At 42.8% G+C, this 18,437-nt stretch overlaps 1 protein-coding gene across 1 annotated transcript in view; it reads left to right on the top strand.

Annotated features, from left to right (window-relative positions):
• RYK (receptor-like tyrosine kinase) overlaps positions 1-18,437 on the top strand; it is a 42,001-nt gene that overhangs the window by 19,921 nt on the left and 3,643 nt on the right. The window contains exons 9-12 of the mRNA XM_010159544.1: positions 9,574-9,643; positions 11,627-11,759; positions 12,710-12,819; positions 16,729-16,888. Coding sequence (XP_010157846.1) covers positions 9,574-9,643; positions 11,627-11,759; positions 12,710-12,819; positions 16,729-16,888 — 473 coding nt within the window. The remainder of the gene's footprint in view (positions 1-9,573; positions 9,644-11,626; positions 11,760-12,709; positions 12,820-16,728; positions 16,889-18,437) is intronic.

The raw sequence follows: 18,437 nt of genomic DNA, 5'->3' as shown, positions 1-18,437 counted from the left end.
GCAGGACCTTGCCCTTGGCCTTGTTGAACTCCATGAAGTTGGCACAGGCCCACCTCTCCAGCCTGTCCAGGTCCCTCTGGATGGCATCCCTTCCCTCAAGCATGTCAACTGCACCACACAGCTTGGTGTCATCAGCAAACTTGCTGAGGGTGCACTTGATTGCAATTCATCTGATATGTTCAATAAGTCATTGAAGTACTTACCAACCAATTTAGTGATTACTTGTTCTGTAGCTTATAAACTGCTACAGAAATTTGAAAATTTGGAGACGCTTCTCTTGAAATCTCAACACCACATCTTTTATAAAGATACTGTCTGAAGGCAGAGTTTGTCCCTGAGTGCCAGAAGTTCACTCCGGATCCCTCAGAAGGGGTTTTTCTTTCACCTAACTGGAGTGCACTTCAGGGAAAAGCTGTGACATGCCCAGGGTAGTCACAAAGCTCCCACCTGCATGCTTCTGAAATAGATTAATTTGTAATTTCTTTTAATGGTGTATCATCTGACGCTCTGGAGTGCGTCGGGATGCCCGAGTCCTCAGTTATCTGCAGTGCTCTGTGCCAAACAGGAGAGCTTAAAAGAAAAAACTAGCGATCAGTTGGCAAAATTAGTGGTAGCTTTCTGGAAGGTTGAATAACTTCAGGAGTACAAAGATCACAAGCTGTGGGCAAAAGGTGTCACTTGTTCCTCTTAGATCCCACATGTTGGCCATCCAGTTGTTCCTTTCCATTTGCAGTTGACATGTTCACTGTGTATTATTTTGCTAGTCATTGTTGTGAAAAGTTAAACTTCTTTCACATTAGACTTTTCGGTGGATAAGTCTAATGTGAAAGAGACCCCACCTGGAGTACTGTGTCCATCCAGCTGTGCAGCCCTCAACATCAGAAGGATATTGACTGGTTGGAGCAAGTCCAGAGGAGGCCACAAAGATGCTCAGAGGGCTGGAGCACCTCTGCTATGGGGACAGGCTGAGGGAGTTGGGCTTGTTCAGCCTGCAGAAGAGAAGGCTCCGGAGAGACCTTATAGCACCTTCTGGTACCTGAAGGGGCTACAAGGAAGCGGGGGGGGACTTTTTACAAGGGCCTGTAGGGACAGGACAAGGGGTAACGGGTTTAAACTGAAAGTGGGGAGGTTTAGATTGGATATCAGGAAGAAGTTCTTCCCAGGGAGGGGGGTGAGGCACTGGAACAGGTTGCCCAGAGAAGCTGTAGATGCCTCATCCCTGGAAGTGTTCAAGGCCAGGCTGGATGAGGCTTGGAGCAACCGGGGCTAGTGGAAGGTGTCTCTGCCCATGGCAGGGGGGTAGGAACTAGATGGTCTTTAAGGGCCCTTCCAACCCATACCATGCTGTGATTCTATAATTCGCCTTCATTCTTTCTTTAAGTGGACATTCAGTAAGCTTAAGGGCGTGAGTCTCTTCACCAGTAAGAACAAGAATATGTGTCTGTACTGAATCTGGGAATCAGCACAACCTGAGGAAGTTCTTTGTGAAAAAGATGAGAGTCTTGGCTGGCATTTAGTTTCTTCATTGTGTTTCTTGCTCTGCAGTAGGATTTGATGGAACCCAGCACAGGTTGTAATGCTTCACTTTCCGATAGGGGGTTTTCAGTCACACTCAGCTTCGGGAACTGTCTTGGTTGGCATGTTTCTCAAAGCTGCCGTTGCATCTCTTGCCAGCGATTGACAGATTGACAGGTCTCTTCTGCTTTTATATGGCATGAAACAGACTTTCTTGTGAATCTTCTAGATCATCTTACATCAGAAGAGGAAGAAAACACATTTTTTGCCTTTGATTTAAAGAACACATTGTTAAATGGTGTTTTTCCTGTGAAGGACAGAATTCTTTGCAGAACAAATGGAATTGTATTATTCCAGGAACATACGCAGTGAGGTTGAGTTGTGCAGAGCCCTGACTCATTTAGTACGTTCTGGCTAAGGTACATTTTTTGTTCAAAACAACTGATCGTGCTGTTCAAGATAACCTGACTGCTTCCATTTCATTTTCCAACCACTTAGAATTTTTCTTGTGTACAAGGAAGGTGTGTTGGAAAACAAACCACCCATGACAAAGCCCTGGAAACAAAGTCATAGTGTAAGTGAAGATTAACTCTTAAGACTTCATCATTGTATTAAGTTCAACAATGCTTTGAGTTTTGTTGATCTCGTCACGGGTCACTAAAAGGCTCTTTCAGCACTTTTGGCTACCTCCAACATTATACTTTTAAAAAGTTTTGTTTATTGTTAATATAAGAGAGGATGCTCAAAATGCACCCACATACAAAATACGGATTTTCCTTGGAGAAGGACCTTACATGAATGCATCTGGTTCAGGGCTGCAGCTGCCTTGGGAGTATTTGTAGTGCACGAGGCTTCTCTGGTATGCATCAAACCAGGGCTGCGATGCAAATCTAGTGTGTTCCAAATAGGAGAAGACCCGTGAGATGTTAAATGCTGGCTGTGAAAACAAGTGTGACCTAACTGTCCGTTGCCTGCAGACCTGTTGCTGCCTTCACTCAGGGGACGTCTGGTTTGGCCTGCAAACCAGTGCGGGTTGCTGAGCCGTTGGGCTTCTTCAGTACACTAAGGAGGTGTAGGCATAGAGAGCTTGAGAACTTAGGTGATGTTGTGTTAACCAAGTTGAAGGGTTTTGTGTTTGTGTTAGATAATATGGTATTACTGCAACCTGGAGCATACACAGTTCTTTTCCAGGTACTATTTTTAAATTGCATTGAATTTACTGTTCTGGGCAGTTCATTCTTAAAAGCAGTGCCTTGTGAAAATTTTTATAAGTTTAAGATGATGCCTTAAATGTGCAGTATGTAAGTTAATTGTTAAAAGTATTCAACCTTTAGAAACCAGAGTACAGGATCCTGTTTCTATGGAAGAAAGTTTATGACAACATATTCAGGGAGAGAGCTGCCTCTAGCCTGAGCTGAATTCTTAAGCATCTTCATAAACAAATTTAAAGAATTAAGGAAACGTAGTAAATTTCTGAATATCAGCGTTAAAAATGCACTGTATTTGTCATTCAGTCCTAGTTCACTAAGAAAGTGTCCTGACATCTAAAATAGTACAATATCCATTAAAAAAACATTCAGTTGCAGCTCTCAGGTTGATATCCAGAGTACTGTACTTCAAGATTTTCTATTCCACGTATTTCTGCAGGGGAAAAAAAATTCATAGCCTACAGTACTTTCATTTATATACAGTTAAAATGAGTACTTGTATTTCATTTTTTTTTAGCTGCTGCCCTTCAGCAGTTGATAGACTTTGAAACATTAAATCAGTTTTATGTCTCTTCCCAGTTGCTTACGCTTTGAGCTTTACTTTAAGTTAAATGGAGCAAAGAGCCTTTGACTTGCTGCTGTTTGCAGCTGCTGCTTGGATTCTAGTGGTGTTACACAGGGAAATAGCACTGTCCCCAACTCATACTTCTTTCTGCCCTTTGCTGTGGGTTTAAAACTGCATGTGCATCTGTAATGGAAGAAAACATGAACAGCATTCCCTATTTCATTCGTGTTGAATTGCTTCCAGAACTGATTAAAATTAGGCTTGAATTTGAGAACGTGAACTGCCTTGCTTTGGAAAATAAACTTGTGCAGTTGTGGTGCGGAAACAAACATTTCAGTATGAATAGCCTTGATATTAAGATTGCAGGAGAAATCCTGCTCCAAAATGGCCAGAAATTGAAATTTTAACAAGACTAAGCGTAGCATCCTACATGGTAACCTCCTTGCGCTGTCATTTGTGTATGTATGTCTCAACATGCAGGAGATCTGGATTCTGTAAGGATGTATGGTAAAGCAGATAGATGCTGATGTGTACAGGTACAGCTGTTACCTGAACGCCGCCGTAGAGCTGCCGAACAGGAGCAGGGTGCGTTTCCTCCGCCTCGGTGGTAGGCAGAAAGCCATCAGATGGGCTGTTGGCATCCAGGGTAACTCGCCACTGTCCGTTAGGGCCTCCTGAAGTTTTAAAGCGTCAATATTTTTGTGTATTTGCTTTCCCTTCTACCTATAAAAAAGCATATTGGATTGTGACTATTTGCATTCCCGAAGCAGTTCATCCTTCTGTTGAAGGAAAGTCCTGAAAATGTCTGCTAGCGGCATGGAAAATGTCACGTACAACAGACATGACGTGAACTCAGGACAGTCTGAGTGTTGAATTTCTTCCAAAGGCTTGTGTAGAAGGGTTAAAGCAGTATTCAGGCATGTATTTTCTTTGAACTGGAATTCAGTTCTGCCTTGGGAGAAATTTTACATAATTAATTACTCTGCAGAAGCAGCAGTAATTAAAAAGGATGTGTTGATACTACGAGCATTTCTTACCTGAAGCTGAACGTTGAGGGCAGTTGTGGTACTAACGCTTCCAATTCCTATGGGCACAGAGTCTGTCACGGTTGTGCCTGCCGGTATGCTTTTCACCCTTCAGTAACTTGAGCTTGTGGACTCTGTCAGGTGTATTTGGCAAAGGCCTCAAGTTTGGAAGCTAACAAGGGTAATAAAAGCTTTGTGAAAACAGGTAGCCCTATAGGAAAAGGGTTGTGTAAGTGTTCTGATATTGAGGAGCATTAGCAGTGTGAGACAGAAGGAAGTTCACATGGGAGCAAGACGTAGTAAGTGGTCCAAAGGTGAGAAAAGCTTCAGGTGAAACATCTTTTTAGAATGCTACTGTCGGGAGACGTGTTTATCAGAAGCCTTAGGTTTCCTAGCTGTAATTCTTGTGGAGCTGCTTCTGATGGGAGTGCTGAAAAAACTTGCTGTGTGTTACTGCTTGTACTAGGCTGTGAAAGGGCTCTGGAAGGACTTACTTCAATTTTGAAACCTTTGCTTTTATTGTTTTTAAGATTCTGCTTTGTCTTCCCTCTGAAGAAATAGATTCCAGTGACTGTGCTACAGTCTTTTAAGTTGTAATGCTGCACTTTGAGGTTCTAGGAGGTCTGACATAAAATGTTTTTCTTGAAAGCCATCCAGCTGATCAGGTAACCCACTACAATATCCAGGTAATTGCTGCTTTTCATCTCCGGGAGGTAATTTGAGGTGTGGAGCGACTCTTTTCTGACATGCTGCCACCCAGTGAATGTAGAGCCTGATGCTCTGCGGTTGTGAGGAGTGCCCGGTCTCGGGGCAAGCACACGGCTGCAACGTTAGTGTCATCACAGGCTTCCGAGGGAGATTTTTGTCATGTGAATGTTAGTGATTCGTGTGACTGAGCGATGGTGAACAAAGATTTTTAAACTGCAGTTTTGCAGATGGACTTTGAGAAGTTGGTAAAAATCAAATAATAGGTGTGGCTTTTTCCCCATGAACCAGGAAGGGCCTCAGCACATATCACGCTTGACAGAACTGTGCGGAGAGATTAGCCTCTTACATAAAAATAGTAGTGCCAAGAGCCCCATTGTGCCTGGCTATATACAAATAACGTCATATGATGAGATAAACTTGCAGCTGTATCAAAGCTTCCTGAAATCCTAGCTTGTGCTTGCTCCATGCCTTAGGGTAGACTTTCACAGCCAGACTCTTGGCAGAGAAAGGGTAAAACCAGTGCTTTAAAAGCATCTTCCTAGTTCTGGGATGCATCTACACCTATCTCAGACAATCTTGGTTTTAAGCATCTTCTGAAAGTTGGACCTTTTTGGTCTTAATTACACATCCAGAACTACTACCGGGTATTAAACCTTTCTCTTAACTCGTGTGACCTGAAGTTCGGCTCAGCTGTTGGTGTGTGATAGCCTTGTGAAAACAGGTGATGCTCTTCCAGGGCTAAGAAGCGCTGACCTGGCTACACCTCACGACCATCAGGCTGCAACTGGGTGAATTGTTGGGCGCTGACCTAGTCTGAATGACAAATAGCATTAATATCTCTGAGGGAAGCTTAGGGGTTTGTTCAGGGCTTTGAAGAAGTTGCGCAACAAGCCCTTACTGCCTTGCCCTCGAGTGTTTGACTTCAGCTCGGGGCTGTTTGCTGATGCACAGACAATATATGGGAGACTAATGACCTCGTCTGTCATGGCTTTAAGTTGCTGTTCTAATTTAAGATGTTCTTGGCTCTGTGGGAGGCTTCCCTGCCCCCACTCCTCCCTCTTTAGCTGCGTGTGTGGCTGTGTTCATATCAAATAACTTCACAGATCCAGTCCAGAAAACGAGGAGCCGCAAAGAGCCTGTGGGTGTGCTTATGTGTTTGACAAGAGTGTTCCCCAGGTCTCCTTTCGTGTGGCTGCACAAACGATTGTGAATAAAATGCCCATGTGCATGCTTACGTGTGATGCTTGGGGATTTGATGTGTGGTTTCAGGACGGGACTAGACTTTGGCCCAGGCAGGGAAGAAAAATCTATAGGATTCACCTCAGTGTGTCCTCGTAAAAACGTCCCACCAAGCTGGAATTGCTGGGTCATGGCTGTCACTGGCTCTGCTCTGTGACTGCGTATTTCTCCTATCAAAGCCAGAAATGCTGTGGATTTTCTGGATTGCTTTCAGGGGTTTTCAGTGCGGGATGATCAGATTCACCAGGTCTTGTACAATCAAATCTTTTATTACCAAAATCACCTTCATAATCTGTGGAGACCTGTCTGTTGGATGCTGGGAAGTGGTTATAATCTACTAAATGTGGCAATTTGTCTAAATGTACTTTTTGGTGTGTAACTAAAGAAAATGCCATAAAAGGAAGTCTGATGGCAATGGAGACTGTTGCAGTAGCATTATTTTGGTATTTTTTACCCCCTTTTGACTAGAATCACTCAAAGTGGTGATTTATGTTCTGGTTTGAATTGTATCTAGTAAAAACCACAATAATAAAACTGCATGGTGGTTTTAGCTTAAAGTGGTGCCAGTTTAGACGAGTATTAGCCTTGTGCTGTTATTGTTTGTTCTGAGCATGTTGAATTTTTGGTGTTGTATGGAAAAAAAACTTACACAAAAAACAAGGAAATAATATTGATAAGAAAACACAATACGGATACTGGGACTGTTTCGCAAGATAAGATTTAGATTTCCTTATATACTTGAACGGGAGTCAATTGTCCTTTTTGGGTGCTCGGCAACTACAGCGTAGTGTCTCCGAGCTGAAAGAGAACAATGAAATGTAACAGTGACCCACAGAAAAACACCCTGCGTGATGGAAAGGGAAAGGCATCGGCAGAAGAGTCATCGCTTATGGTGTTAACATGAGGAGATGAACAGGTGTGTTGTCTGAACCAGATTAACCCGTTCTGTAAATTTTTTTTAAAGCCAGTCTTAAACAATCTGTGATTTAAAGCTTCGAATTATTGCATGGTGGCTCTTATAATTAAAAGCAAACCAGTTTAGCAGGCACAGGGCCAAGGAGTGTATAAGCGAGTTAATCAGCTTAAACTCACCTAGGAATCTCTTTCCTCCCTTCGTCGTATGCTGGGTTGTGGTCATTGGGTTTGAGTAATTAATGCATTCAGACCTGAAGCTGAGTGCTAGTAGCCTGCTGGCAGTTCCTCTAACATCTCACAATATGCTTTTGCACTTCTAATTTTAATGCTTCTTGCCCTTTATAACAGTTGGGTGATTCAGCCATTCATGCCTATATAACTTCATTTTAATGTAGTATCTTGGGTTTTCTTGCTTGTTTACAAGCCTTTTGAAGTCTGTCTCCTACGTTATCAAACTCATCACATAGAAAACACTTGAGTGCTCTTGCTGCACAGCAGGTAGGACCTTCTGTTTCTCATGTCTCTGTGTTGGAATGTAAACTAGAGGCCTCAGCTGACCGTGACTTATGTCTCCTGCACTGCAGGAACCTGTTCATGCCTTCCCCCCATACATACTTGTTACCAAATACAAGGAAAGGTACTGATTTAGGTGCATCCCCTAATATACCACCCCCGTAATTGTCACTAACCTAATGGCACCTCTGTGCCTGGACTTCTCTGGAGCGCTGTGTTTTGGCTTTTTGGGGGTCTTGGTCCTCCCAGGGTGTAGAGGGCCTAGGCAGTGCTGCTCCTTAGGGGTTCCCAAGCATGCTCAGGGTTCAGTGCCTCTGGCTGGGACTTGTATCAGTGTTTATAACCTCCACTTCCTGATCTCCTTCTTTTCTCGTGCCTGTATGCTCGGGAAAGCTTGCCTCCTTTTTAATCTCTCCTGAACTGTTGGTAAAGCAGCCTTTGAAGTAGTTAGCCTTGGGATATCATTCCTTACCCTGACTGCAGGGAACTTTCTCAATCCAGCCAACGTTTTGTGGCACACAGGTTCTTGCCTTGTGCGATTTTTCTTTTTGATGAACCCTTCTTGGGCAGGAGTGTGTTGTGCCTAAAGCTGTCTCCACTTTCAGCAGGTCTGGAAAGCTAAATGCCAATTAGTGTATTCTGGTTAGAGCCTGACGTTTATTATCTGCGTAGCGTAACGTTGCCATGAGGGGGAGGCCATGCTCTCCCTCTGGGTTTTGTGCTTTGTTTCCCTACCTTGTGCTCATCTGCACTGACCACATTCACCACTCTTAACTCAGTCTAAAGTTGTGTTTTCCTTCGCAGGGTTAAAGTTTGATTAGTAGAGGGTGTCAGAGCTGGTACAGGGAGGAGAGTAAGACCGTGAAGAAGGGATAAGAGGAGATGGATTCTCTCCTCTTTCTCCCAGGGCAGTAAAATGTGGATTTGGCTCATCTGTAACATGTAAATTCATCCTAATGCAGCAAGCAAAACTGATTGGCCTTTGCTGGGCTCTCTCCTGTGCTAGCTTGCTGCCTAGGCACACCGCTGCTAGTTCTAGCACGAAGGAGGGACAGAAAATGCACCCAGGTATGAGGAGGGTGGGATCGAGAGAGCTCTGACTTACATCATGGTAAGCTTCCCTGTTGCTTCTTGCCAGCAGAGGAGTTTAAAAAAAAAGAAAACACCAAACACAAAACCAACAACAACCAAACACAAAAATATCTGTAGGGGAGGGGTTCCAGGCAACACTTCTTCTGCCCAGTGGATGTTCTGATGACTGTGGGCTTACTGGAGTTATCACAGATGCTTGTATTTCAGCTGACAGCGGTGATTTTCTGTTTTTTGAAAGGTGGGGAAGAGAACAGCAAACATTTCTAAGTTTACCCAGTGTCAAGTGTTTCAAGTGGAAAGCAGTAAATAAGTAAATCTAGAAATAAATGGTTTCCATCAGTGAGGAAGGAATCTGCCGAAGCCTATACTGCTAACTTGGCAGCAAACTGGTGTCTCCTGAGCACTTCTGTGAGTTTGGGAAACTCGCAGCATGCTCCCCTCCTTCCAGCAGCACTGGGCCCGTGTGCAGGATGCGACCCACGCTGCCTAGTGCAGGCAGTTCATGCCTGCCCAGAAGCTGTCAGGAAGTGGCAAAAGTACAGTCTGTCAGCACCTGGAGTGTGTTTTATTTCCTTTTTCAGCTTCACCCCATTTGTTTAAGCAGAAATATGCCCTAGAACTTGGCTTACTCGTTTGGGGTTTTTTACATTCCATTTTAAAGTAGGCAAACAAGTTCTGTTTGTGTTCAAATGACCTCAACTGCCTTGCAAATCTGGACCAAATTCTAATTAATACGTTGATTTGTTTCCAAAGTTACAGCTATGGTTCTTTTTTTTTAATTTATTTTTATTAGATCAAGCCTCAGAGGTACAGGTGACAATGATGCTGACTGAAAGCTGTAAACTCAGAGGACTTCATCACAGGTAAGCTAAGCAATGTTTATAAACAAAACTGTATCTGTGTGAGCTGAAAATACTCATGCTGAAAGCTCCCTAGGTGGAGAGGAAACAATTTTTTTCAGAATTCAACAACGCTTTGAATGTTTGAATTTTTTTTTTTTTTAAGCCATAAAGAGCTGAAACTTTTTTGTCACTGGAAAATACAGAATTCTAGATATTATTCTGATTTCAAGGAGTGCTCATAAGCTTTTTCCTAGCTGTGCAGTCTGTCAGATCAAATGGTAGCAGCATGTGGGAAAATGGGGAAAAGCTTTGGTGTTCCAAACCTTGCTGTGAAACACGGGTAAATACTCCATTTATGTATTCTTAGTTGTGCCTGCAGCACCCTTTTCTGTAACGTGTTGGCTTACGCTGGTTCTTGCACAGGCTAGTAGTTAAGTGTGCTGGGATCTCAGTGGTGCTGACAGTAAGTATATGTGCAGGGTGATTCTCAGTTTAGCTGATTCACTGGTCTGGTTTGTATTCGTGATTTTCTGCATGGCACAGAACAGTGCTGTGGTTAGGCACCATCCCACATGGACACAAGGCCGTGCTTGTTAGGACTCTAGCACAGTTGTCCTGGTATGGCATCAGGACATCACTGATGGGATTTATTCCTTAAGAATTAATGGCACCTTTTTCTGGGATGATGGATTAAGTTTTTTTAATTGATGCCTCAGAAACCTTGAGTTAGTGGCAGTTTTGCAGCATGGATTAAAGGCTGAAATTTGCCTTAAGAGTTGTCTTTAATGGCAAGGCTGCAGGTAAGCAAAACCTATGCTCATTGTCAAGTCCCTAGACTCATAATTGGTCTTTTTTTACTGGTAATGTGAAGGAAATGAAAAGAGTTCAAGCAGAATTATTAGTTCTAGAGTGTATTTAAAAGATGCTTTTCTAGGCATTATTATAGTTAAGGCCTTGCCTAAAATACAGGACTGTATGAAGAGGAGTATCAGGTTCTTGGGGAAACAGAATTGAAACAAAATTAAACCACACCACTTCCCATCATTCGGAATCAGCTGTTATCCTCCCTTTTACAAGTGTAACTCTTTAAAAAGTCCAACAAGCTTTTCTTCTGTACACTGTCTATAAAGCTGGGACCTTTCTTGATCGAAGGTAGAGCTTTGTGTGTGTAGAGCGCTTGGGTGTGACACCTGACTCAAAGTTCCCTTTTAAAAATCGTTACAACTCAGTGGAGACTTACTAATATGTTTTTCAATAGAATATACAGTTTTTTTAAAACAGGCTTCATGGAAAATTGAAACGATATGCAGTTTGTTGCGAGTTTCTGTGGATTTGTATGTTGATTCTATAGGAGGATGCTTAGAGACAATGAGCCGTAAGGAGGTTTGGAAGGGACCTTTGAAGTGATTTAGTGATGGACTTGGCAGTATTAACTTAAACAGTTGGACTCAGTGATCTTAAAGGTCTTTTCCAACCTAAATGATTATAAATCATCTGTGATAAAACTCCTGAGATACTTCTGTATTTCGAGTGCAATTTAATACTGATTCAGAACTGAAATTTTCTTTTTCAAATATGATGTTTTGACTTCTTTGTTTAACTTCTGTAATGGATCTATATATTTTGTATCTATAGTTGCATTTAGAGTGACACCCTTCCAAGTTGAGGATATATCACTGCGTCATGTAAATGATAACCGGTATTCACAGAAATCTATTGCAACCCTTTTGGACCACGAGAAAAAATTTGGAGGGTTCTTCCTAATGCAAAAGTACTCAAATATATCTTGGTGTTCTGTTTTGTTTTGTTGGTTTTTTTTTTTTTTTTTTAATAAAAGTCTAGGGCTTCAGTTACTTGGGGACCTTGAGCTCTGCAATTCATAATGCAAGTTTAAATGCTTTTCTTCACTGTGGAATTACTTTCACTTACTGTGTTTAAGTATTGAAAAGATTTTTATCAAATTTCAGTTTCATAAAATTAGGGTTTTCTCTCCCCATCTTCCAGGAATCTGCTGCCTATCACTCATGTCTGTATAGAAGAAGGAGAGAAACCAATGGTGCTGCTGCCATACATGAACTGGGGGAACCTTAAACTCTTCTTGCGACAGTGCAAGCTGGTAGAGGCCAATAATCCTCAGGTACACTCAGAAATCTGTGACTTCTTGCACATTAAACATAAACTTGGTTTGTCATCTGTGTATGCACCTTAAAATAAATAGTTGTGGCCTTCATCTGTTGTGTTGTGACAGTGGGAGAATTGGCAAGCAGGTTCCCTAGCAAGTGTTTGTCTTGATTCATACAAGGAAAAACGTACTTGGCTGCGTTTATAACACATGTTCAGAGGGCATGAAGCTGGGTTAAACTCTGATTAACGTAGTTCCTGGTATAGCAATAAGTCTTAAAATAAATTAAAAATTAGAAAAAATGCTATATGATTGTGGATTTCTGTGATAATACATGGGGGAAAATTGTGTATGGAGAAATTTCAGATTTACTGATCTTATTTTTGGTGTAAGTAATAGATTATCCCTTTAATTACCATGGTTCTTAATTATTTTATAGTGAGCATAAAGCACTTATATTAAACTTTTAAGGTGCTGCTGTAGATTTGCTATTAAGTAAAATAACTGGATTTATTTAACTTTAGATAGTAGAGGAAGTGATGGCTGTCTTTTTTTAGTGCTGTGGGCACCCTGGCATTCATTACTGTGCTTCAGTGGAACCTGTTGCATGTATTTTGAGAGAAGTGAGAAAATATTCCTAGATGAGACCATGTTTTGCATACTTTAAAAAATCTGAGTGTTTAGTGATGGATGTAATAAAAAGGGTAAAATTGCCCTTTTTTGCCTATGTTCGTCACTAATCAAAGGAAAAGCAGTGTAGCCGTTGCAAATTGGAAACGTTTGCCCCGACATATAAAAAAAAAGGTACAATCTTCATGAGTTTTCAACAGCGGGTAGGGTCTGTACTAAGCTACTAGAAAACATCAGCCTCTAAAGGGAAGGGGAGGTGGCACACAACAAGACCACTGACCTAGCAGACACTGGGCTTGCAGTTTTGCAGTAACTGGTGTTCTGTGCTCTTGCAGGCAATTTCCCAGCAGGATCTTGTACATATGGCTATTCAGATCGCCTGTGGAATGAGTTATTTGGCCCGACGGGAGGTCATTCACAAAGACCTGGCTGCTAGAAACTGTGTGTAAGTACTCAACGGGTAGAGTCGTCATGCAGATAATGTTAGGTCAGTAGCTAGAGCTAGGATGGGCTTTTGCCAGTTGACCTGATCTCTGCCTCAAAATACACCGTTGTCTGGGGTTTTATTTCCAAACTGGGGTGAATACTCTTGTCAGTGAAGTTGTTTTTCTGTAAACAAGGTGAACAAGAAAACATGGTTTTCAAGAAAGCAGAACATCCTCATCCTTAGGTTTTGTCTAACAGAAGTATTTATCATTTTTTCAAAGGCTTGAAAAATATTGAAGCTTCCCTTAAGCGTTAATAAAAACTTGGAATATCTTTGGCACTTTATTGATGGATGAATTTTTATGAAGCTGTTTTTTTTTTTTAAATTAAAAAATGGCTTAGTGGCTTTGTTCGTTGGTAGATTTCTTAGTTGTCAAATGATGGATAGATATGAAAGCACTTTGTAAATGGTAGGAATGCCAAAGTAGCTTTGAGACCATCTTCTGACTTGAATACGCCCTCAAAATGTAGAGATTGAGCTATTTGGTGGCTTTCTGTAAACCAAATCACTTGGAGACCACCAACTGTGCTAATTCTCCATCTGCTTTAATAACTAGTAGGGGAAACAAAAAATACAGGGTTCTGCCTAAACTTAACTAAACATCTGAAAATATCAAAAGGGGTGGTTAGTCTGTGAGCATAGTCTTATGATACCTGCTACTAACATCATATTTCAGGTAACACAGTAACTTTTCAGAATTCAAGACCATGTTTTAAGCCTTGAATTCAAGTTCTTGAGTTGGAGAGTCACTTCTTTTGCCCTCCACTCCAAAACCACTCCAAAAAAAGAAATAGGCACGCACCAATCTGTTACTGAACTGGTAAGGAAAGAAAAAGAGAAAGATGCAACCTCTGGGTTATACCCCAGAGCTGTGTATAAACTGTCAGTGCCGAGACAACTGAACTACTACTGATGAATATAAAGCCTTTAACCTGAAATTGGCTATTAGAGGCCATTTTGAGATTCGATCAGCTCTGCTTTACCCTAAGTAACGTGATTTATGAAACAGTACATCATCCGTTGTATCTCTTGGGATGGATGTACATCTTGCATTCCTTCAGTCATGAAGCTTTGTTTATTTTTGGAAGGAAATTAGGTGCCTTGTGGTCTAGTCATTTGCCCGATTCTTCTTGTGTCTGTTTTATGAAAATATTATCTATAATAGACTAGTTAAATTCTCAGAATTGCTGCCCATATCTTCTTGATGACCTTGGGGCATGCAGCCCATGTAATCTGAGGAGCTTTTTGCCTTAGCAGTACTTAAAAGGCTTTTCTCGGGCATCATCTTCTGCCAGTGCAAAGACTGGAGCACGCTCCCGAGTCTTCAGGTTTCTCAGTTGCTCAGGCAGGAGGAGAGACCGGGTTACTATCTCAGTTCCTGTTCTTTGTCTTCTGTCCCTTTCAACTTTTTCCACCTCTGTGAATTTTTATCTTTTCCAGCACGTTTTCCAGTATAGCCTTGGAAGTATCTCCTAGCATCCTCAAGGCATCAGTGCCTCCAGTATCTCTAAGGCACGGTTCTTGAACCAGCTTGTTGTACCCCTTCTTGGGTGGGGTTTTGGCTTTGATTGTTGCCACATAGTCCTTGCAGTGGAAGTTCAGGTTCTGTCTTTGCAGTTTTCACCGACGGCATGCTCTTCTAGGCTATGGTCTGCCTTGGGGCCCTGCTACTGGTGTCTGTTAGAGAGCCATGAACATCTGGCTCAGCAAGTAATAGTAAAATAGGGGTCATGTTCCCTGCACCACGGTAAGTCCTCCTGAAATTTGGACTGACTTCTCTGCCTACGCCCTTGGGGTTGTCAGCTGTCACTATTGCTACTTTTGTCCCTCCTGCTCCTGTCGACAAAACTACTCCATCCTCTGCATGCAGTCTGGCCCAGTTCTTCAAACATCCCAACGAAGACCAACAACATTTCTGGTGTTGCATCCCAGGGGCTGAGAGGGACACCAGGGAGACACTGAGGTGCCCTTGCTTGTCCTAGGCTATTCTTTCACCTCTTCGCCTGCTGTAGTGTCACCGGCTGCTGACAGTGTAGCATGCGCTGGGGCAGAGGGAGCAGCAAGATCCACCCTGAAGCCATCCCTTGGGCTTTCAACCTGGTGCCCCCAAGACAGTCCAGCAGAATCTTTCCTGGCTCTTGTGCTATGTAAGGATGCTCAGTTCCATACAGTTCCTTAGAGAATCTTTTCCTAATTCCTATTGCTTTTCCTCTCTGGTGAGCAGTTGAGGGAAGAACTGGTGCCAGAGGAGACAAAGATCATATACAGCGCTCCAGGAAAATTACCTCATGACAACGTCTCATTTCTGTGCCCTGGATTAATTGCCTTGTGCCCTTGCTGTGCGAAGGGTTGGCAGTCCAGGCAGCTTGACTCCCTGCCTGCCTGGAGTAAAGTCCAGCTTCACTTTAGTTGCCATACATGTGATCCAGAGTGCTGGCAATAAAAATCAATTTGTAGTGCACCCGGCACCACTTCTCCATGGGAAATGCAGGCAGGAGCGGAGCACCTACTGATCCGTGCTGCAGAAGAAGAAATGCTCGTCTGACCTGAAGTGTAAAGGAAGGTGCTGGTAGCTGGGGTCCTTGAAGGGCTTGGTTTGTCTGCCACCCCTTTGTCCCCAGGTCTGTTCCTGTGGGGCGAAAGACTTTTGAGGAGCTGATATGAAGTGTGTCAGACCTATGTACCTGTGCCCTAATTTTGGGAAGGGAGCCAGGATTGCAGTGGTCTTGGCAGGTTTATTAAAGGAGGAAATACTTTTGGTCTCAAATGCCCGTGGCACGGTTGGGCCCAGTTAGAGTAGACATACAGGTCACACAGCTCGGAGCTCTCTAGTCACTGGAAAACTGCCCTTCATATTTGTTTATAGTCAGGTCATCTAGGAATTTCTCTGAACTTCTAAGAGTGATTAGATATGGAAATTTCCTGGTCTGTAAATTTTGAGGCCAAAGAACTGACGTGAAAGTGCATAGAAATTGGATAAATAAGAAAGTGCATAATAGTCATGTGGGAAACACACAAATGGAGCATTTATATTGAATTTTTCTCATCCAAATAAATACTTAACAGAATAATGTTTTCTGTCTTTTCGTTTCGCTACAACCTTCCCAACATGTATTTCTGTACATTTATCAAAAGACCTTAAAGCTAACATCTATATTCTGAAGTCAGATCTTTATGAGAATATTGAACTTTATTAGATGCTTCTTAAAGTTCAAAAGAGCAAGAATTAACATCCCAGAGGGGGAGGAAAAAATCGGTAGACTCCGTGTGCTTTTTTGAGGCCTCTTTTTTTTTTTGATTAAAAGTAAGTTTTCCTTAGCCAGTATCCTGTTTCTTACAGCAGCCAGAATGAATGTGCTTTGTTGAGGGGAATAGATATCTTACTAGAGCAAATGGTATTGCTTGAGTAAAGACAGGTTTTTAGGGTACAAATAAAATCAGTTGCTTTAACAAGGTAGTAGATCTTGCTTTGCTTAAATATTTGGTTTATTATTGCTGTAGAGGTACTATAGCTAAAATTCATTTAATTGATCCGCAAGGCAATTTCCAAGGGAGTGGGAATAATTTACGGGAGTTGTTTGCTTTAACTCTACTTTTTATGCACTTGTAAATGTTTGATATTATTTAATCTAGGACTGCTGATTTTTCTAGTGCTTATCTGTTAACGCAGAACAAATATGTTCTCTGATAATATTTGATACTCACGGAGTGTGTCTTGATCTAGAAGAACGCTAGCCCTTTGAAATGTTGATAGTGCTATTAGCGACCCCCAATTAAATCCCGTCTGAAAACTTAAGGTTGGGCATAAATATCTTCTGTAAAACTTCGATGCCAAGTTTGCTAAACCCTTCTGTTCTTTTGAATTAGCATTGACGATGCACTTCAGGTTAAGATCACAGACAATGCGCTATCTCGAGACCTATTTCCTATGGACTACCATTGCCTGGGAGATAATGAAAACAGACCAGTCCGATGGATGGCTCTCGAAAGCCTGGTTAACAATGAATTTTCCAGTGCTAGTGATGTGGTAAGTTGTGGTTTGGTTTGTTTTTGGTTTTTTTCTTTTTTCTCAGCATTTTGTAAATGTATTTTATTGACATTTTTCTCTTTCTTCAGCCACTGGAGAATCATGGCACTGAATAGATAAGTGATATGTCCAGAACAGCATCTAGACACCTGTTTCCTGCACTTGCTGCTCGTGGCAGATGTTCAGAGGTCAAGCAGGCCCTTCTTCTGCAGCAGAATTGCCTGTTGCATGCTGTTCTCTTTGGTAGTGATAGCAGGAAAGGCAGTTAAATTCACTGAGCAACCTGAATTGGGACTTCTCTGCTATGTGAATGAACGTGACCCAGAGTCCACAGTGGAGTATTTCAGTTGCAGTCTTAAGAGAAGAGAGGGGAAGAACTGCTTCCCGTAGCATAAACATAGCCAGCAAGTCAGCCCAGCACAGAATGCAGCGGCTCCTTTTCCTTCAAGGTCATGCTGCTGATACGTTCAGCTTGTTCACCAGGACCCAGGTCTCGCTCTACAAAGCTGTTCTCCAGGCAGTCAGCCCAGCCGGTCTTGGTGCCTGTAGCTATTCCCTCCCAGATGCAGGACTTTGCGTTTGCTTTCCTTGAACTTTGAGGTTCCTGGGAGCTCACTTCTCCAGCTTCTTGAGGTCCTTCTGCAGCTCTGTCTTCCAGCCTGTCAGCCACTTTGATCAGATGAGTGTCATCCATGGAATTCCTGAGAGTCCAGGTTGTATTGAGAATAAACCAGTATTGATTCCTGCGCTAGTAAACAGCTGCTAGTTGGGCTACCACTGCTGGTAACAGTGATTTCAGTCTTGCAGTACAGCCACTTCAGTGTCAACATCTCACTGCTTTGCCTTCCACAGCACACTTACACCAGTGTCAAAGGCCTTGCTGCAGACATGGTGAACGTCTGTTGCTCACCCCGTGTCCGCTGTCTTCTCAGCAGAGAGCTAGGCAGGTTAGTCGGGCACAGTGTGTCCTTGGTAAATCCACCCTGGATGTTCCCACACACCTTCACGTGCATCAAAGTGACTTCCAGGATCATGTGCTCCCCAAGGTTAACAGGAGCTACCTGGCTAGACTACCTGGCCTGTAGCTCCCCAGATCCCACCTCTTCCAGAGGGTGCCTCTTTTCCAGTTGTCAGCAGCCTCCCACGGTTGTGGTGGCTTTCAAAGATGGTGAGAGCAGCGTTGCAATGACTTCAGCATGCTCCCTCAGTGGTTTGGGAGGCATCCTGTCTGGTACAGTGGGCTGCCATGGCTTCAGTGCAGCCTGGATGTTTCCCTGTATCGGCATTTTCCGATAGTTTAAGTCTGCCGAGCTTTGGTTTTCCAAACTCCATCCCTGCATACTGATGTGCTCTCACTGTATTCCTCAAGTAGCCCTTTCCTGCTGCCATCATCGTTTCCTTCCTTAGTGTCTGAGCTTAGTGCATCCATGGTGGCCTTCTACCATGCTTGCTCAGCCTCCTGCACATCAGAACAGGCTGTTGTGCTTACAGGAGCTTGCCCTTGAAGGTGGACCTGGGATAATTAGAGTGCTAATTAATGGTAAACCAC

The sequence above is a fragment of the Eurypyga helias genome, unplaced genomic scaffold (assembly GCF_000690775.1).
Source record: "Eurypyga helias isolate BGI_N326 unplaced genomic scaffold, ASM69077v1 scaffold659, whole genome shotgun sequence".
Taxonomy (NCBI): domain Eukaryota; kingdom Metazoa; phylum Chordata; class Aves; order Eurypygiformes; family Eurypygidae; genus Eurypyga; species Eurypyga helias.
This window is presented reverse-complemented; position numbering and strand designations above follow the sequence as displayed.